The sequence below is a fragment of the Corvus kubaryi genome, unplaced genomic scaffold (assembly GCF_017639235.1).
Source record: "Corvus kubaryi isolate FWS band 111438036 unplaced genomic scaffold, C.kubaryi_AGA036_p1.0 36940, whole genome shotgun sequence".
In the NCBI taxonomy this organism is placed as follows: Eukaryota; Metazoa; Chordata; class Aves; order Passeriformes; family Corvidae; genus Corvus; species Corvus kubaryi.
Genome location: NW_024580988.1, coordinates 117,351 through 137,926, shown reverse-complemented (window position 1 = coordinate 137,926; position 20,576 = coordinate 117,351). Strand labels below are relative to the sequence as shown.

Here is a 20,576-nt window from a genome sequence, read left to right as displayed (position 1 = left end):
TTATTCTGACTTAGTGCCTCCCACTGGTTTGTTTTCAAACTAGCACACTAACTTAGGATGTGACAGGAGGATATGCCGCTTTCCTTTATTAGCGTCCTCAGTTCTTTGATTACTCTATAGTCTAGTTCCCTGTAGGCCAGGAGTTGGTTCAGCGCATATATAACCGGACGAGCCATAATGATTGCCAGGTCTCCCTCCTTCATCACAGCTTCCCTACACTTCTGCCAACACTGGGTTACAATGTCATCATTCTGGGCAGGAAGTAAGTCCGGTGCTTGCTCACGATCAGGGAGTTCCACGCCGAGGGGGCTGACCGCATAGGGATTTTTATCGGGGTAAGGCAATTCTGTAGGGGATGGGTTAATCTCGGGGTAGCCTGATGCATCGGATATGGGTTCTGGTGGTGCTGAGGGCTCAGGGGAATCGGCTTCTGAAGCTGCGTAATGGCCAATGTCCACGCAACTTCCCTTAAAGGCCGCCATGATTGTTCCCTATGTAGCGAGGTGTCCACAAGCTTCGGCATCGTTGTTCCTGGCAATATCAAAAAGTCTCTGCCCTACCGCTTGCCAGGCTTCTGATTGAAGGGGCCCACTGAAGGGAAAATCTTTAACGTGATTGGACGCCCAGTCCAGCAGGGTGCTTAATTTCACATCATCAATATCAGTAGTTTGCAGATGTAGGAGCCACCATAACAGGTCCAAGCTCCTTCTTTGTTCCAGGGATATTCCACCTCCCATATTGCTTCCACTGCTTACTCACCTGATAGGTGAGGTGTGCGCACTTGAATTCCTTGAGTTCCTTCCCCGAACTCTTCCCAGCTGACCAATTCCTAACACAGTGGAAATTGCTACCGGAGTGGTGCACACCCTTCACCGCTTTTATCGGTCCCGATCCAGGCCAGCAATTTGTAGCAGTGGGGAACAAAGATGACAGACCCCCTTGTATGTCCCAAGAAGATCCGTTTATTGCCAAAAAATCACCCCCTCTTTATACCCTTAATCTCAACCGAAACCAAACCAAAGCCTAACAGAACCTAACAGCAGAAGGGCACCCATTGGCTGGCAGAGCTCCCGTGCTGCTGTCCATGCATCCTATTACCCAATCAGCTTCCCGTTCATATGCTGGCCATGTGTTCCTCCAGCCAATCACAGTCCCTCTGCCAATTGTCACTCAACCAACTCTCTCCTCACTTGCGACTGCCTCTCACCCCTCACCCAACTTCCAGCCGCCCAGCAGCTGTGCCTTTCCCACAGGGCCTTCTGGTGAGCATAAACCTCAACCACTTTAACAAATATAACCCCATATTCCACATTCTCTCTTCACAGGAAAGACAGAGGAGGCAAATATCTCCCAGGCCCTGGAATCCAGGCTAGAGAAGGACCTCAAGCAACTGTCCCAACAAATTCAGACTCTGAAACAAGCTTTCCAGAACATGCAGGAGTCAACAGAGCGTGACCTTCTGATGATCAGAACAGATCTGGAGAACAAACGAGGTGAGCAGGACCATTCTTAAGCAGGCCTTCATCTCTCTGAAGGGAAACACTGCTGTACAGGCACACCATCCTGTGAGCTTTTTCTCTCCTCAAAGTGGGTACTGTAAGCAGAATTTCCTTGGGAGCAGCTCTTATGACCCAGGTATGTGGAACACTATTGATGCTGAGATGGCAACTGAAGGTGCTCAAGGTTCCTCTGCTCTCCCTCATCATTGAAGGGAGTGAAAGGACAGCATCTTCTTGGTCCTTTCTGACAGGAAAGGCCCCATATCATTAGTGGGACATGATGTTATTTAGGGGAGGCAAAATCATTGTCTCAGTGACACCAGTCTATTTCACAAGAATGACAGAGGAAGGAAATGCCACAATGATCCTGGAATCCACGTGGCAGAAGGATCTTCAGCAGATCTCCCATCAACTGCAAAATCTCCAGCAAATTCTCCATAATATGCAGATGTCCACACAGCGTGACCTACAGGTCCTCAGAACAGAGCTGGAGAACAAACGAGGTGAGCAGGGTCATTCCCCAGCAGACCTCCATCTCTCTAGGCAAAAGCTGATCTACAGGGAAATCATCCAGTGTCCTCCACAGCTCCTCAGAAAGGATGGAGAGGGACAGACTTTCCTGGATGAGTAGCTTTTCTGTCCCACCCAGAGACTCCTGAACAGTGAGGTGGGGACTGCAGGTGGTCAAGGTCCCTCTGCTCTCCCTTGTCTTTGAAGGGAGTGTGTACCATGGGCTCTCCATGACCTGAGATGTGCAAAAGGTGTCCATCTGCACATCCTCCTACACACTCACCTTCCTCACAACAGAGGGGTGTCTCCCACAGCTCATGGATGCTGTTTGGACAGTTTGGAGGAGGACAATCCCAACCCTTCATCCTGCCCATCAGGCCTTTGCCAAGCCCTTCAGAAAACTCACAGGTCCTGTGCTCTTTCCACAGCCCTCCAGCAGTCAATCCATCCAAACCACTTCTGAGGAGCTGGGACGGTGTTTGTTGTCCTCTTTCCAGAGCCCACGTGCCCCAGAACCCTGGGAGGTGGACACTGCAGGGAGGGAAGGACCACAGGAGTGTGAGAGCCCCAGATGAAATGTAAGGCCTCAGGCCTTGGGCAAGCCCTGCTGCCCTTTCCCTGGCTCAGGAGTGCCAAATCAACCTGACAAGTGTCTCCATGGGTAACTGGTGCAGCAAAGTTGCCTTTGGTTCCCAGGGGCCCCTTCTCCTTTGTAGTCCATGATCTGGTAATTACTCTGGTATCTCTTTCCATCTGGAAAGGAAGGAGAGGCCGAGCTCATCTCACAGCAGGTTTTATTCCTCCTTGGACCTCCGAGGGAGAAAACTGGAGCCACGGGCCCCATGCCTGGGAAACAAAATTATTAGACACACTGATTAACTGTTTTCTCTTGGAGGTTCTTAAAAATGTGACTAGAAGTGGCTAAGAGAGAGAGAGTGTGTGTGTGTGTGCGTGTGTGTGTGTGATGGTAGAGTAGGGGAGTGGGGCGGGGCCTCAGTGTCATGTAGAGCAGAGAGATGGCCATCTCTCTTTGGATCTATGCTTCCAGATTTAGAAGTTGGAAATTACTACGGGCAATGAGCAGATTTTAAATCAGTCTGGGAGTGTTGCCCCGTGGAAATGTCAGCTGGCACCAGGAGATACTCAGGCAGCAGCTGGGCTGTGCTGGGGAAGGTGCATCCCTACAGCAGATGGGAGCATTGAAGAGTCCTGAAGCTACAGTTCCTCCCAGTGTAGGGCAAACCAGAGAGGTCTTCTCCATGGAAATTCATCTCCCTTGTTCCCTATCCCTTCTTCCCTGCCACCAGCAGGGAGATTAATTTCTTCCTTCTCCTCAAGGATTCCTGCCTGGATTTCAGGGCTGGTTGGAGTTCTTGCTGCCCAAGGATCGAGCACCCCAGTGCCTCTGGCTTTGCTCCCTTTGGAGAATGGCCTGGGACTGCTTGAGGTCTTTCCCCAACTTAGACATCAAGTGTGTTACTGGAACCTCATCCTTTTGTCCACAACAGCTTGGGTTGTGTCTGAGCACACGGGGGCCCAGCAAATCTTGACAAATCCCCTCATTGTCTGCTTTTCTCTTTTTCCCACAGAACTTTCCGAAGTAGAGTCCTACAAAGGTAAGCACAGGGGAGATGATGGAGGTGAGACCTCAGAGCCTGAGTACACCTCTGAAAAAAAGAGAGCTCAGAGAGCTGTTTGGAGAAGAACACACTCAGGGAAGGGTGATTTGATGACTTTTTTCACTGCCATGTGCTGCCCAAGGCCCTGCCTGTGCTTCTCAGGAGCCCTCTCAGCTGTGGGGAGCAGGCACAGCCAGCTTGCAGTGGCCACTGCAGCTCCGGCTCCCGCTCCTGCTTTGGCCTCTTGGGGCTCTCAGGAAAGGTGTCTGGAACTGATCTTGCTCCATGGCAGGAGCAGCTCCTTCTCCTTTCAATCTGAGCTGAGCTAGAGGCTCTCAGTTCATGACATTGCACCTTGCTCAAGTTCTGGCATCCCCTGATGAGCGTGGAAAGCTGAGGCAAGAAACATTCCCTTATCCTTGTGGCACTGCAGATCACTCTTCCACTCTAATCCATGTGCAAGCAATATCCCACACTGGTGCTCTCCTGTTAGTGAGGAGAAACTGCTTAAAGCTGGAAAATCCCCTTCAGACTTTGCCAAGGAGTTAATCCTGACACCCAAACCTCATTCCAGCTGCTGCCAACTCCTGCTCATTTCCTCAGACCACCCCCCAGCAATGCAGAAATGGAGGGAGAGGGGGTTCAGCCCCACAGCCGCCTCCTTGGAGCTGCCTGCTGCAGTCCCAGCAGCACTGGAGCAGTGCATGGCATTTGGTGCCTGCAGGCTGCCACTCTCTCTGGCAGCAGCCCAAGGAAGGGACATGGCAGGAGGGGAGGGAGAAGCTGGAGGTGCCCTGAGGCAAGAGGCTGCTGAGTGCTCCTGAGTGTGGAGGGGGGAAGGACAAATGAGAGGAGACTGAGAGCACAGAAGGGAAAGGCTCAGAAAAGCAGAGCTTGTGTTTTCTGCTCCTCATGGCCTGACCTGACCATTGCAGGGGATGTCACCCTGGATGCTGACACGGCTCATCCCAGGTTGGAAATCTCTGCAGATGGACAGAAAGTGAAAGATACTGGTGTCATCAGACATGTGCCCAGCAATGAGAAGAGATTTGATTCCCATCTGTTTGTGCTGGCAAAGGAAGGATACACATCTGGGAAACACTACTGGGAAGTGTCTGTTGGGACAAGAAGAATCTGGGCCTTGGGTATTGCCCGGGAATCTGTGACTCGCAAAGGGACTTTGACTCTGTGCCCTCAGAATGGCTTCTGGGTTATTGCGTGTGCAGATGGGCAAGATTATTGGGCCTACACGAATCCTTGGACCCGTCTGATCGTGACTGGCAATTTGTCAAAGATTGGGGTCTTCTTGGACATCCCAGCCAAGCAGGTTTCTTTTTATGATGTCTGTAAGGCAAGAGCTTTGTACACTTTCAGCATTGCTGATGGCAGCAGCCAGGAAGGCAAATTAATTCCCTTCTTCTCCACAGGCCTTGCTGCTGCTGAGCCTGACACTGAGCCTCTGGTAATAGTGCAGTTTTCTGATGATGATGAGTAGTTTACTCTGCATGTCAAAGGTCAATACTGTGATAGAATCACATTGTAATGAGGCAGCTGCCAAATTTGTGTCTTCTGAACAAAAGTATTGAAGGAGAGGGAAAATCTATCATAGTGGTCAGCTTTCTACATTATGCATCAGAATGAAAAGTTTTTTGAGGGAAATTTTATATTGTCAAGGGAAATTTTCTTTCATAGTAGTATGAAAAAAGCACTTCTGTGGATTGTGAGTTTTCCTGAAAAATTACTGTCTTGCGATGGTTTTTTTATCCCATACCATTTTTGGTTTGTTTGTTTGTTTTGTGTCCAAGGTGGTTGCTGTCCCCCCTCCTCCCACCCCCTCCATCTCCCTGACTGTCAGGAGTATTGAAATGAGTGAGAGCTAGACTGGGGTTTCCAGAGAGAGTTGGGGGGGGGGATTGAGGGGTGGCTCCTTCCTTCCGGGTGGGCTTTTTGGCTGGCCTCGTAGCTTTGTGGGTTTTGTCTTTTTCTTTTTTTTTTCTTTTCCTTCGGCACTGTTGCTGTGCTTGCTGGCTTGCTTCTCTGCTTCTCTGCTTCTCTGCTTCTCTGCTGTTGGGGAGCCCAGAGCCAGGTACACCCTGTTCCCTGCTGGGGCCGCCTCCTCTGCACAACCTGGACCCAGGGGCCGCCAGCTATCACCGAGGAGCAATTCCCCGCTCAGCCCTGCTGTTCTCTGCTGCTGCTTCAGGGCGTCTTGCTGCACTGTAACTAGACACCCCGTGCCTGCTGGGACATCCCACAACTTCTGCTACAGCTGTGGAGTTTCTGATACCTTGCATTTGATACTCTGGGATCTACTTGTCCCTGCCATCCCAGCTTGCTGCTTCTGAGGTCCCGGCTACATCTCATTTTGCTATCTGGAGAGGTACTGGGACCAACTGCCCGGGGGGGTTTGTAAAGGAAGCCCCTTTTCCATCCCATCCGATGGCGGCAGCCATTACCCACATACAGAGAGGAGACTGAGCTCGCTCCGGAGCGCCCCCTGCAGCCGCGGGGGAACCATCGCACCCGCCCTGCCCGGCCGGGAGCGACCAGCGCCCCTGCCGGCCGTGACCGGAACTGCACCGGGGGGAAAGGGCCCGACAGCCGAGGGGAGGCTGTCACTGGGACTCTGGTTCTGTTTGTTGTGGCTGCCACTGTTGTTGTTTGTTTGCCTTGTTATCCATATACATACTGGTAAAGTACTGTTATTCCCTTTCCCATATCTTTGCCTGAAAGCCCCTTAACTTCAAAGTTATAATAATTTGGAGGGGAGGGAATCATATTTTACATTCCAAGGGAGATTCCTGCCTTCCTTGGCAGATGCCTGTCTTTCAAACTAAGGCAATTACTCTCCTTTTCCTGATACTCTGTGATTTGTCATTTTGCTGAGGAGGGATACCAATAAACATCTTGTTGGGCACCTACGACCAGGCAAGGTCACCCCACCACACATCTCCACATAGCTTTGTAATATCTCCAAGGACAGAGACTCCACAGCCTCTCTGGGGAACTCGTACCTGGGCTTGGTCCTCCACAAAGTAATAAAGTGTTTCCTGTTGGTCCTCAGGAACCTACTGTGTTTCAGTTTTTCCCATTGCCTTGTGTTCTGTCAGTGGCACCTCTGGGAAGAGCCTCCTTCAGGTGTTGAGACACATTGCTGAGATCTCCCCAAGCCTTCTCCTCTCTGGGCTGAACAGTCCCCTCTCTCTTAGTCTTTCCTCCTGGCAGAAATGCTCTAATCCCTTAATCATCTCTGTGGGTCTTCCCTGGGCTCTCTCCAATAGTTCCATGTCTCTCTTGTACTGGGGAACCCAGAACAGCAGCTGTGGCCTCTCCAGTGCTGAGAAGGGAAAGATCCCCTGTCTCAACTCGTTGCCTCATTCCTCCTAATACTGCCTGGGATATCAATATCCCATTGCAGGAAGAGCTTATTCCTCAACTTGGAGCCCACCATAGCCCTAAGACCCTTTTCTTGCCCAGATGTTTTGCAGCTGGGTGTCCCCCACGATGTGCTGGTACCTGGCCTTGTTCCTCCCCTTGTACAGGAATCTGCACTTCTCCTTGTTGAACTTGAAATTGTTCCTGTCAGCCCTTTTTTCTCCAGCCTGTTCAGGTCCACCTGGATGACAGCAGAATCCCTCAGTGTATGAGCCATCTCTTCCATTCTTGGATCATCATCCAAGATGCTGAGGGGACTCTCCACCCCTTACTCACAATCACTAATGGAAATGTTAAAAAGGCCAGAACACGAGTATTGACCCCTGAACCACACTGCTGATTATTGGCCTCTGCCTGGGCTACCCTGTGCCCTGTTGTCTGCTGGAGCCTTGGACTGCCGTGGGGCTGATGTTCAAGGCCATTGGATCCACCCAGTCCAAATCTGGTTGTCTTTCTTGTCCAACTGGTTGGAGACAGGGTCCCTCTAGTCCTGATCATGGGATTCTCCACTTTCTTCTTGTAAAAATTAGTTTAGAATGCCCTTCAATAAGATTATGTGGGAAAAAGACTGGGGATAGATTTACATTTTAATAAACAGAGATTATGTTTGGTGTGCCTGACTCCCCTACATGCTAAGGAGACTAACAGAGGGAGGGGAATAGAGACCCCACTGCCAGGCTCTGCCAAAGCCCTTGCAGAGGAGGGAATTTGGTGATTATTTGAAGCTGAAAACCAAGGGAGATACGGGAGGATGTCTTGCTGTTGAACTAGCAGCCATTGGGAAATCCTTCTCCTTGGACTGATCATGTCCCCATCCCAAGGTTATCTTACGTACTGAGATACTCACCCCCAAGGTACGACCACCACTCACTGAGTAATATGTATGACTAAAGTCACTCAAGCTCCACCTAAATGTAAAGAAAGAATACAAAAGTGAGTTAAGAATGGGGAGAAGTTGGGATTAACTCCTTTGTAACTTCTGGGATCAGTGGATGGCTGAACCTGTCTTCTCCCCCTGTAGGGATGCTGATTGGGTAAGAACTGTACTCTGTGCATGTGGAATGATTATTTCAAGCTAGTTTTTATTGGGGATTAGAGCTTGATAGTATTTCGCTTTGAATATATTTTTTTGTTCATATACTATCACTGGCAATTCTCAAAATTTAACTTGTCAAAGTTTTATTCATAAAGAGTGTGTACTAGTTTGAAAGCACACCAGTGGGAGATCCCAAGTTGGAATTACAATTAAATGGAAAATTAAGATATAGGCAATAATACAGAAACACTGTCTTAAACGGACAGAGTCAGGATACAACCTGACACCCTGTTGGTCAGGGTGGTGGTAGCAGTCCAATAAGATGGTGGCTGCAGTCCTTCTGAAGTGGTGAATGTGGTTCTGTTGAAGCGGTGATCCTGTAGAAGGGTCTGGTCTTCCTCTGGTCGCTATGTAGCTCTTCTCTGGGAATTTAGTAGGTAAGGGCTGCCTGTGGTGTTCCAAACCTCAGATTATATCCAGGTAGGAATGACTATTCCAAATCAGCAGAAATGATTCTGTGCTTCCATCCACCACAGATCTTACCTTCCTCATGGCTAGGAAGTCACTCAAGTTCCCAGTGATGTTTGAATTCAGCCAGAAAGTTTGGTCAGATGATCTGTGGCTTTCTTGTCCCACTGCAGCATTGTTGCTCAGACCCAGAGCTGCTTGGCAGCTACCCCCATATAGGCCTGATCCTTTCCTTTTCCTCAATTTTCTTTTCTTTTTCCTTCTATTGTGCCTCACAGCTTTTTCCCATTGACCATCTGTCCCAGTGTGGGTTGGGTTCTCCTCCCCAGGAATAAGCTAGCCAGCTGTTAGAAACCTTAATTGCTCCATTGTTAGTTTTTGTTAATGTTATAAATAAAGTATGTAATTCGTGCTATTATGTATAAAACTGAAATGTAATCAGACCATACAGAGACAGAATTTCAAAATCCCTCCACCAGCCTGGCTGAGAGAAAAATTTCACAGCACCAAAAGAAGTTCTCTCACAGATGTAATCAATAAGTGAGGATTCCACCTAGGTGGGGTTGGATCTTATCACCGGGACATTTGCACCATGACGACTTGATCACCACCTTCTGATACCTACATCTCATCTGATAAGGGATCGGACATTCTGGGAACTAAAAATAACTGTTCCAGGAACCAGAGATGGCCCATCCATCACCAGAAATGGCCCACTCATCACCCAGGATGGACAGTCCATCAGACCCAGGAAAGGCTTTGTGCAGCCCAATTCTGGGACAAGAAAACTTCATGAATATGCTAAAATTACGAGAAGAATAGAATTAATTCAGACTCTGCCCAAAAACTGTATAAAAAGGGACCAGCCAAAGCAGCAGCCGTGAACTTGGGAGCTCTGATGCGATACAGATCAGATCTATGCATGTTCACCCAGCTCCGACCCCGGGCTCGGTGCTGCTTTTCTCGATCGTGGCTTTTGAGACTGATATTTCAGTCGCATAATACATGTTATTTCTTTATAAATTTTGATTGGGCAATCTTGTTTATCTCATTAATAAACCTGCTTAGCAGGAAATTTGCTACAGTTGTTTCTTTCAGCTTCTTTTTCTGCTCTGCCGTCGGGAAGCCCAGAGCCAGTGTGTGCCCGCCAGGACCTGGGGCCACGCTCCTCCGCATGGCACCGACTCAGGGACTTGCCAGAGCTGGTGAGAAATCCCAGGGAGTCTCTCTCCGCCGTGTTTGGGAGTCGGGCTGCTGCTGCTGCCCAAGCCCCACCATGCCTGTGCTGCTGCTCTGGGGTTGTTTGCTACGCTGTAGCTGTTTCACCCCTGCCTGCTGGGAGGTCCCGTGGTCCAGCTGCAGCTGCAGAGTTTCTGCTGCCTCTTGCTTGCTGGTCCCGGGAGAGCCCGCCCTGCCATTCCAGCTTGCTGCCCCTGAGGTTTCCCACTACAGCTCCTTTTGCTATCCAGAGGAGGCACCGGGATTGGCTGCCCCTGGGGGTTTGTGAAGGAAGTTCCTTCTCCATCCCTTCCTGCCGGCTGTGCCCGCCATCGTCCACACGGAGAGAGACGGCGGGACCCGCGCCACAGCGCCCCCTGCAGCCGCGGGGGAACCATCGCACCCGCCCTGCCCGGCCGGGAGCCACCAGCGCCCCTGCCGGCCGTGACCGGAACTGCACCAGAGGGGAAAGTGCCTGCGGCAGAGAGAAGGCTGTCACTGGGTTTTAGGGGGGTGGGGGGTAAGATTCCACAATTTCAGTATCTAGCATTTATTCAATTTTTTTTTAATAAACAGGGTTTTTTTTTTCACTTTCACCCTCTCGTATCCATTTCTCTCATTGGCAGAAGAAAAGGGAGTTATTGAAGCCCTTTCTCCTTAGAGGAAACACTCATTCCAGGGTTTTTTCCTGAAATTTGTCAAAACTGAGACACACAGCAACAGCTTAAGGCCAAAACCAAAGTCATAGACGGTTTTCCACTCTTCATGTCTAGAGTTGACCAAGAAATGTCCCATGGTGGGATGCCCCTCTCCTACAGTCACTGCAATGACCAATGGCAAACTGACCCCTTGCTGAGGTTTTCCCCAGGAGAAGCCGCATTTGTTCCCCCACAGGGCAGCCTGTTCTTTCTAGAGCCAATGGGCACAGGGGCAATGGCAGCCCTTGAGGGAAGTGGGATTGCCTGTGGAGCTGCCTGACACATAATGGACCTCAGTCACTGTGAAATTTTAAATGTTCCCCGAATTGTCAGTTAGTGCAATGAAATTTTAACAAACTATTGAGAGTGACCTTTTACTATCACTTCCTCTTTAGGCTTGTGCATTGTTTTCCACCTCATTGACTGTTAGAGTTTCATTGACACAATTTTTTCATGTGGGTTGTAGTGAATGAAAAGACTGGATTTTAAAGCATTAGGAGAGGAATTGGAAGGACCACCTAGAGAAAGAAATAAAAAACTCAGTTAAACCAAAGAAGGATGAGAAAATGCAGGAGAAACTGCAGTGGGCTTCTCACCCCCAAAACATTTTCCAAAATATTATGGCAGACCAAGACATAACAGCAGAAATGCAGAACACTGTGTGTATGTCCCCGCACAGATGCATGCCCGGAGCTCTGCTGTTGAGGAACACATCTGGTGCAGGAGCTGGGTTTGCAGCTGCAGTTCCAGAGGCAGACGGACATGCAGGTTGAGATGCAGGCTGAGCTCTGGCTGGGAGCCTGGAGAGACCAGAAGCTGTGCACTGCCAACCTTTGTAACAAAGGACAGAAACCCAGTGACTGCAGCGAGGTGGACGGACACTGAGAGACAAAGCAGGGACCCTGACCTGCCAAACCTGATCGATAACAAAGGAGACCAAGGCCTGTGATGCCAGAGAGGTGGATGGACATGGAGACACTCAGCAGAAGAAAAAGACTTGGGAGGAAAGGAGAGACTTTTGGGCTGGAAATATGAGGGGGAAGAGGTGACAAATATGAGAGGACAAAATGGTAGGATATGTGAGGTAAAAAATGGGAAACAAGAGGGGACAAAAGGGTGGGAAATGTGAGAGAAAAATGGTAGGAAATGTCAGGGGAAAGAAGAAGGGAGAAAAGGGCAGAAAACTTGAAGGGGAAAACCAGGAGGAAAAATGAGGGAAAAGGGATGGAAGTGAGAGGAAAAATGGGTATGAAACAGAAGGAGAGAAAAGGTGGAAAACGTGAGGGGACAGAAGAGTGAGAAGTGTAAGAAGAAAAATGGCAGAAAACGTGAGGGGAGAAAAGGGTGGAAAGTGAGAGGAAAAAAGGTTTGCAAAAGAAAGGGTGGAAAACACCAGGGGAAATAGGAAAAGTGCAGGAAAATTATGTGAGCCCAAGGGGTACTTTACTAAGATGCACCAGCTCAAGCTGTTTCTGTGTTGTTGCACCACAAATCAGTGGCTTTGTGGAATGAGACATCTGAGACTCTGCCATGGGAAACCTGGGGTTGAAGCGGTGAGGAAACCTGGTGTCACTGTGTGAGTGGGGGGTGTGGGGACTCAAGTGGGGACCTGTCAGGTCACTGGAGCCACCAGTGAACCAGCAATGAAATAAGAAACGAGCAGTTAACAGCAGCAACATGAAGGGCAGAGTGTATAAGAGAGACATGATTCACACACAAGTGCTCACCACGTGCAACCTGGTGCTTCCATGACCACTCACTCCACCTCTGCCCTGAGTGGAAAGGATCCATCCCCCCCAGACCCTGAACATGGTGTGAGGTGGTCTAGAATAACCCCGGGGTTGCATCCAGTCCCCTCCTGGCTCCTGCCAAATGAACCCTGTCCCGGCCAGAACCAGGACATTCCCCCAGTGCTGTGCAGGCAAGAGCGCACTGTGGGGAGGGTGCCCAGCTGGCCCAGGGAAGCAGAGGCTGGCCCCAGGCACTGCTGGAGCACAAGGAGCAGAGGGCAGCCCCTGCCTTCCTTGCTGCCCACCAGCTTTGCCTGGGGCCTTTGTGCCAGGCCTGCCAGGGCCCCCAGGGACAGGATCCCCCCTGCAGGCTTTGCCTGAGGGCACAGGAAGTCTGGAGGGACGGTTCAAGTGTGTTTCAGGAGCTGAGCCATGCCACTGCTGATGGAGCAGGTGTCTGGAGTTGGACCAGGTGATCTCTTAGGGTCATTTCCAATCTCAACTACTCTGTGTTTCTGTGATTCTGCACAGGGCATGAGACATCTGAAACCACAATTTTCAGAATCTCCAAAGTCAGATGGAACTGTATCTGTACCCAATTCCTTTGTGTATTTAATTTTCATTTCCTCTGTTTCTTTGCAGACATGGTGATAGAAAGTGCGTAAGAAATGAGTGGTGTCATACAGAGGTACTGAATCCTTCTTGGAAGGTTATTGATCACCAAGCAGAATGGAAGTCAGGAAGCAATTCCAAAGTGTTTGGAAAAATCCTTTTAGTGTAAAGTATCACTTTACTCCATAATTCTGGTTGTGATTGAAGAAGGAATGGAGCTGGAATTTAAATGTCCTCCAGAGAAGCCATTAAGGGAATTGTGTATTGCTTCCTACTTCTGTCCAGCCTTCTTCACATTTGTCCTGAGCTTGACCTCCCACCCTGCCTGCATTCCCTGGGCTCTCTGTGTTGGGAAGTGCTCGTGCTGCTGGAAGACTCAGATCATTTTTAGGGCATTCCTATCTCCTGTGATTTGGTGTGTGATCCTCCTGTGTCATGGCAGATACATCGACTGTGTGATTTCAGCAAATGAAGGAAACAGCATCCAAAGTGCCCCCAAAGCAGAGCAGCTGAATTACCCGGTGAGTTCTACGCCAAATCTCAGGTAAGAGTCCTGGGAAGCTTGGATTGTAAGTGTTTTACCAATTCGTGTGTGTGAAGAATCTGGGATGTACAGCAATTGCTAATTTCGAATCCCATTTTTGCTGTTATCTATACCCAGAAATTGTTGTTCTAGTCCTTTATATAGAAAAATCTCAACTATTCAGATGTTCCCTTGGCATAAAACAAGGAAGAAAGAAGAAAAGAAGAAGGAACAATATTTAGGCTTAAAGGGCAGAAGAAATGTGAGCAGGTCCTTGCTGAACATTGTGCTGGTTTGCCCTGTTCCTGTGGGCAAGGACTCAACAAAGGCCGGTGGCAGGGCATAACGCCCTCTCCCCACCACAGATGACTGGTGCATATAGAAGAGATAACCAGGCAGGTGGGTGAAAAGCCCAAAGGGGTCATCTCTGGAGCCAAAAGGGCTCAGGCCCCCACCTAAGAATCAACATCTTAGTCTGGAAAGCAGATGGGGGAAGAGATAAAAGAAAAATAAATACCTCTGACTGAGAGATACTGTTTTACAAAGACTATAAAAGCACACAGATTATCACAGAGGCAGAGTCTCCTACACACACCTTGAGAAGCATGCGAGACTTCTTGCCAAAATCTGGACGCAGGTTCCGTGGTTACTTTCCTGGGAATTGAGGGAAAGGATTTTGATGTGCGCTCCATCACAACTGGATAGTAAGAAACATTGGATCCTAAGTGATATTATTTCTTTGCTGGCTGTAAAATTAATGGTACCTTTAACCCCGTGTGTATAATACTAGTATTCCCTTTCATCTTACTCCTGTGTAGTAATAGTCTGTTTTAAGTCTTATGTCGGTTAGTTTTGTGTCTATTAAATAAATAATTCATTCTATAATAAACTGAATCAGCCATTATTAATGAACTTGTGAATGAGAGCGGGTCTTGAGTTGGTGGCCACCTCAATAAACCTACTGCCTGCTGCCAGAGGCCTGGGCAAAAGGCAGAGATTTAAACCCCCACATCCATTCATAGCAATAAAACTTTGTGAGCCCAAGTCAGGTGTCCGTGTCTGTATCACCCTCGCAGGGTGAGCGATACATTCAGATGCTCCATTTCTCCTCAGGTGGATTCGCTGTCTGGGAGGTTCAGCAGCAGCGTTCTGGAAGGAAAACAGCCAGTCTGACCACAGCTCCAAAGAGGGGACACAGGGAATGAGCATTCTCAGCTGCAGGCACTCCTGGCCTCTGGGTTCAGAATTGGAAACTCAATCCCAGGGTGGGTTTTCCATCCCAGCAGAGCTCTGCCCCTTCATTGTGTGCCTGCAATGTGGAGGCTGCTGCTGTTCTTTCAAAAGGTGTTGATGTGGATGAAGTCGTCCAGGACAGAGGAGGGACCTTGAGCTTCCCCAGGTGTTTTTCACAGAGACAGTCCATGGGTGGGGGTCACTGGATCCATGGCCAGGCACGGCCATGGCTGCAATGGAGCTTGAGACAAAAACACCTCTAGCACCGCTCAGACAGGGACTCAAGGCCCAAGCTTGAGCTTAAATGGAGTTTCTGGAATCTAAATGGAGCTCCTGAAGCTAAAATGGATTTTCAGGCTATGTGGACAGGGCTCCAACCTAAGAATATTACTCTCTGCTTAGTTGTTAATCAGCACTCAATCCTGCTGGATCATAAATCACAGTTTCTAGTGAAAATATTTTGAGAGCCAGCACAGCCCATGCTCGTGCTTTAGCTGAATTTTCCCAATCACTTCTGCGCCCTTATTATGGGAACTATCAAAATCTGGAATCTGGCCAGAGCCAGTGCAACACAACATGCAAATACCTGTACTTTGGTTCCGTTACATGACAGAGAACATTAAATAGTTCACATTTTTTCTAGCAAAAAAACCTTCTATGAATTTCATAGTATGTTTAAGAAAAAGAAATAAAAGAAGCCCTTTTATTTTGGCAGCAATTCGTGACTTAGATATTGTACTGATACGCGGAAAAGACTCCACTACTGAAATAAGTTGTAAAGTAGGTATGTTTATTCCAGTGCTGGGGCACATGTGGATTGCTCCACCAAATGCATGCGTGCCCGCAATACCATTTGGCTTGGTATATATCGAGTTACAAGCTGCATATTCATTAAGTTTCCCAATGTGCCTATACATATTCATTTCCTAGCCCCACCTAGCCCTGTTTCCTATTATAATGAGCCCAAAGTCATTTCCATATGGCTTGTGCTTGCACAGTGCCTCGTGCAGGGGTTTCTGGGATGAAGTAGGGAGTCTTCCTCGATGAAGTAAGGAGTCTTCATCAATTTGAACTTTTCACCTTGCTTCCTTGCGCATGCTCCCTGAGTCCCTGGCCCAAGTCAAGCTCCAAGGCTGGTTTGAGCTGGTTCCTAGGTCCAAAGCAGGATCTCTTGGTCACGGCTGCTTCTCCTTATCAATAGTCTTGTATCCTCCCTTTTCCTACTTGGCAAATGTAATTAATATTAGGCAAGCTATATGCATTGTTTTAGGAAGCAGCCCTTTTAGTAATTCACTTAACCCTTGTTTCCCCAGCTCAGTAGTAGTTTGAAATCAAACCAGTGAGAGACTCAAAATCAGAACTACAATTTAATAGGAAAATTAAAAATAAATGCAATAGTACAGAAACACTGACAGTCAGGATACAACCTGACACCCTGTCGGTCAGGGTGGCGGTAGCAGTCCGATAAAATGGTGGCTGCAGTCCTCCTGAAGTGATAGATGTGGTTCTGTTGAAGCACTGATCCTGTAGAAGGGTCTGGTCTTCCTCTGAAGGTCCAGTGGTGGTTATGTAGCTCTTGTCCTCTGGAAACCCAGTAGGTAAGGGCTCGGTGTGGTGTTCCAAACCTCAGATTATACCCAGGTAGGAATGCTTGGTTCCTTCCCCTGGGCAAAGCATCTCACAATGGGGTGATGTAATTTTATGAATCATGCAGTGAGACTTGATGGCCCATTAACAGAAGATATCTTCCAGAGGGAGTTATCAGGGATGCATCATGGAAGAGATAAAGAACACTGCCCCACCTGGTTTTAACAGATGGTGGTGATAGAATACATACTTTTGGTTACATCTTACATTGTAACCTAAGACAAATATAAAGTCCAGTTTTAGATACTGAACTGACTCATATCCAGCACAATGCTACCAAAAAGTACTGGTAAAAATGGCTACAACAGGGGGAATGGGAAGTCAGTGTGTTCAACAGAAACATGCCTGAAGGGAGAGTCCCAGAGAGTTCCAGAGACTTCAGTGGCCCAAAGTCTGTTGGGAGATCAGGAACCAGGAGTGAGGCCCAGGGGTCAATCCTGCCCCAGTCCTGGTCAACTTCTTCCTGCCTGACCCCAGTGATGGAGCAGAGAGCACCCTCAGCAAGTCTGCTGATGACACCCAGCTGGGAGGGGTGGCTGAACCACCCTGGCCATGGATGGTCCTGCTGCCACCCAGAGGGACCCAGACAGGCTGGAGAAATGGACTGACGGGAACCTCTTGGGGTTCAGTGAGGAGAACTGCAAAGTGCTGAGAGAGGGACAAGCCCGGGCAGCAGCACAGGCTGGGGGACACCCAGCAGAGCAGTTGGACAGTGGGAGGCATCAGGGTCCTGGTGGACACCAAGTGAAACCTGGGAGAGCAATTTGCCCTTGCCCCAAAGAGGGATCATGGTCTCTAAGGCTGCATTAGGAGGAACGGTGCCAGCAGGTCAAGGGAGGGGATCCTTCCACTCTCCTCAGCACTGGAGAGGCCACAGCTGCTGTTCTGGGCCCCCAGTACAAAAGAGACACAGAACTACTGGAGAGAGTCCAGGGAAGGCCCACACAGATGATTAAGGGATTGGAGCATTTCTGTCAGGAGGAAAGGCTGAGAGAGCGGGGACTGTTCAGCCTGGAGAGGAGAAGGCTTGGGAACATCTCAGGAATGTGTCTCAACACCTGAAAGAGGCTCTTCCCAGAGATGCCATTGACAGAATATGAGGGAATGTGAAAAATTGAAACACGAGATGTTCCTGAGGAACAACAGGGAACACTTTATTACTTTGAGAGGGACCAAGCCCAGGTGCAATCTCCCCAGAGAGGCTGTGGAGTCTCTGTCCTCGTAGATATTCCAAAGCCATGTGGAGATGTGTGGTGGGGTGACCTTGCCTGTTTGTAGGTTCCCAACAAAATGTTTATCGGTATCCCTCCTGAACAAAATGACAAATCACAGACAATTAGGAAAAAATACAGTATTTTTTCAGGAAAACTCACAGTGCCCAGGAAGGGCTTTTTCAATTATACCATGAAGGAACATTTTTTTCCGCAAGCATATAAAATTTCCCTCAAAATATTTTTCATTCTGATGCATAATGTAAATAATTTCAGAGCTGGCCACCGTAACAGATCTGTCCTCTCTTTCATTAGCTTTGTTCAGGAGACACAAATCAGGCAGCAGCCTGATTACAATGGGATTTGATCATTGCCTGTACATTACTGATGTTTGAAATGCAGAGTGACCTACTGATTGCCATCAGAAAAGAGACCTATTTATCATCACCAGAAAACTACATTATTTCCAGAGGCTCACGATCAGGCTCTGCAGTAACAGGGCCTGTGGAGCAGAAGGGAATGAATTTCCCTTCCTGGCTGCTGCCATCAGCAATGCTGAAAGTGTACAAAGCTCTTGCCTTACAGACATCATAAAAAGAAACCTGCTTGGCTGGGATGTCCAAGAAGATCCCAATCTTTGACAAAGTGCCAGTCACGGTCAGACGGGTCCAACGATCTGTGTAGGCCCAATAGTCTCGTCCATCTGCCAACCCTATGGCCCAGAAGCCATTCTGAGGGCCCAGAGTCAATGGCCCTTTGCGAGTCACAGATTCCCAGGCAATACCCAAGGCCCAGATTCTTCTTCTCCCAACAGACACTTCCCAGTAGTGTTTCCCAGATGTGTATCCTTCCTTTGCCAACACAGAACTGTGGAAATAAATCTCGTCACATTGCTGGGCAAAAATTGGATGACAACAGTGTCAGTATGGTGCAGGGTCCATTGTGACACTGTCCAACTTCATGAAACCAAGGAACCGTTGTGACACTATGAAAACTCATGTTACCAAGGGGCCACTGTGACACTGGGGGTTTGTGTAAACAATGGTCCAATGTGAAACTGCAGAACTAAGGAGACCACTGTGACACTGTGGGGCCCCATGGAACCAAGGGGACCATTATGGGACCCCACATGATCATGAATCCTACCAGGAACCTGCTCCAGGTGGGCGTAACTCTCCATGGTTCTGCAGGTCCTGCCAGGATCCTTCTTCAGCACAGGCTTCCTTTGGGAATCTATCTGCTCCATCAGGGATCCTGCATGGGTTTCAGGTGGATCTCTGCTCCATCAGGGACCCCCACAGGCTGCAAGTGGATTTTCTGCTTCATCATGGTTTGCAAGTGAACAATAAATGTGTCCAGCTGTGTCATCGGGGTGAGGGAAATTTCTGGGGACCTCCTGCACCCTCAGCCCTGCTCCTCATCCCAAATGGGCATGAAGCTGCTGGGACGGGGGAAGGGGGGTCCTGATTTCTCCCAAGTGTCCCTCCACCAATGGACAAGCTTTGAGGCACTTTGAAGCCATTTTGGGGGTGAAGTTGGAGGGCAGAGAGACATCTGAGAGGGCAGAGGAACACTTCTAGAGGATTTTTGGAGTGTCCCTGTGTCCCTCTCCCCAAATCTCCCCCCTCCTCTGGCACTTGCTCCCCTGGCCCAAATGGTCTCTCCTGTGCCCCCAAAGGAGGGGGGACACCCAATTCCCTCGGTGCTGGGTTCCTCCCTAATCCCAGCAGCTCGACAGGGTGCAAAGGGCTAGGGGCCAAGGCAGGCAGGACACTGTGTAAGGGGGTGGTGTGTGGCTGGGGTGACTGCGGGCAGGGCTATGCTAATGAGGCATTGGCCTTCCCGGGTGATTTGGCAGGATAATATGGGGCGGAACAAATGCAAATTGCAGTGCACAAGCAGCCAATCATGCATGATGCAGCAAGCAGGAGTGGGGGAGGGAGGGGCAGTGGGTGGGACTCAAGAGCCAAGGGGGGTGAAGGGAGGTGTGGCCGTGCAAAGTCCATTTAGAGTACTACAAAGGGCATGCTGGGAAAGCTGAGCACAGGGCGTTTCAGGAGTTTGGGGGTTGGTGCCAGTGGAGCACAGGTGGGACATATCAGATGAGTGGGAGAGTCTGTGCATGAGGAGGTCAGAAAGGGTGTGGGAAGACAGCTACGTGGGGGTGAGTGGGGGTTTCTGCCGTGTTTGCAGGGCTGTGGCCTCCTGGCTGAGATGAAGTGTAGGATTGGTTTTGAGCACTGAAATATCTGAGATGTCCTCCATGAGAGACCTTAATATTCTATGTTTTTTTGGGTGCAGGATCAGAAACAGAGCTTGCTCCCCTACTCTGTGTATGGTCCTGGTATTGCAGAAACTCCAGGAAAGGGGCATCCCACAATGGGGCATTTATTAATTAACTCCAGACATAAAGAGTGGAAAACTCTGTGACTCAGGTTTTGGCCTGACTGTGGTTTGCAGAGAGCTGCAGTGTGTCACAGCCCCGGCTGTGCTTCCTTCGGAGAAGGTGTTGGATCTAGTGGAAGGACCCTATGGGGCTGGGAGTGGCTGTATGAAGCTTGAGAGTCTCTGTGGCAGTGACAGGGGGCTATATAGATGCAGATTGCCATCTGCAGCTGGGAAGTACGAGGCTCCAGAGCAACCATATGGGACTAAGGGAGTACATGGGTGGGGCAGCTGTGACCTCTCAGCCCGGTATGTCCTCCAGAGCCACAATTTCCCCCGTACTTCTGTCCCCATCCAAACAGTTCCTGTGCTCACCTACATTTTTAGGAAACTGTCTCTGCAGCCATCCTTCATCATCTGGGGGCAGCTCTTTGTCCAGGCCAGGAGGTGGGTACCCCCTGTGTCATCCCGTGTCCCCCTGCAGCCATCACCCCAAAGCTGCTTGGGGGCTCTGGTGAAGGGCAAAGATTTGGTTGGGGCAGGCAGAGGAGACTGTGGAGGGGTGTCCCCAAACTGACCACTGTGTGCGTCCTGGGTGGGGGACAGGACTCGGCAAGCAGGAGAAGCAGGGCTGGGCTGGGGTGTCCCCAGGCTGGGGGTTGTTGTTGCTGCCTGTTTTGAGCTTCCCATCCCCCCTCCCAAAGACACGTGCTCCGAGCTCCTTTGTTCCAAGCACGGGCAAAGCCAAATGT

General features: G+C 49.5%; 1 protein-coding gene and 1 non-coding gene across 7 annotated transcripts in view; both read left to right on the top strand.

Annotated features, from left to right (window-relative positions):
- The window catches only part of LOC121660798 (butyrophilin subfamily 3 member A1-like), a 45,820-nt gene extending 40,474 nt beyond the window's left edge, over positions 1-5,346 (top strand). For 5 of the 6 annotated variants that reach the window (XM_042020302.1, XM_042020305.1, XM_042020304.1 and 2 more), the window contains 4 exons: positions 1,326-1,493; positions 1,835-2,002; positions 3,599-3,649; positions 4,564-5,346. In XM_042020302.1, coding sequence (XP_041876236.1) covers positions 1,326-1,493; positions 1,835-2,002; positions 3,599-3,649; positions 4,564-5,123 — 947 coding nt within the window. In that variant the 3' untranslated portion in view covers positions 5,124-5,346. The remainder of the gene's footprint in view (positions 1-1,325; positions 1,494-1,834; positions 2,003-3,598; positions 3,650-4,563) is intronic. The other variant, XM_042020301.1, reaches the window with a different exon arrangement.
- A 14,284-nt stretch (positions 5,347-19,630) lies between these two features.
- LOC121660804 lies at positions 19,631-19,817 on the top strand. The gene has a single exon (XR_006014783.1). It is a non-coding gene; the product is annotated as a U2 spliceosomal RNA (small nuclear RNA).
- Positions 19,818-20,576: the final 759 nt, after the last annotated feature.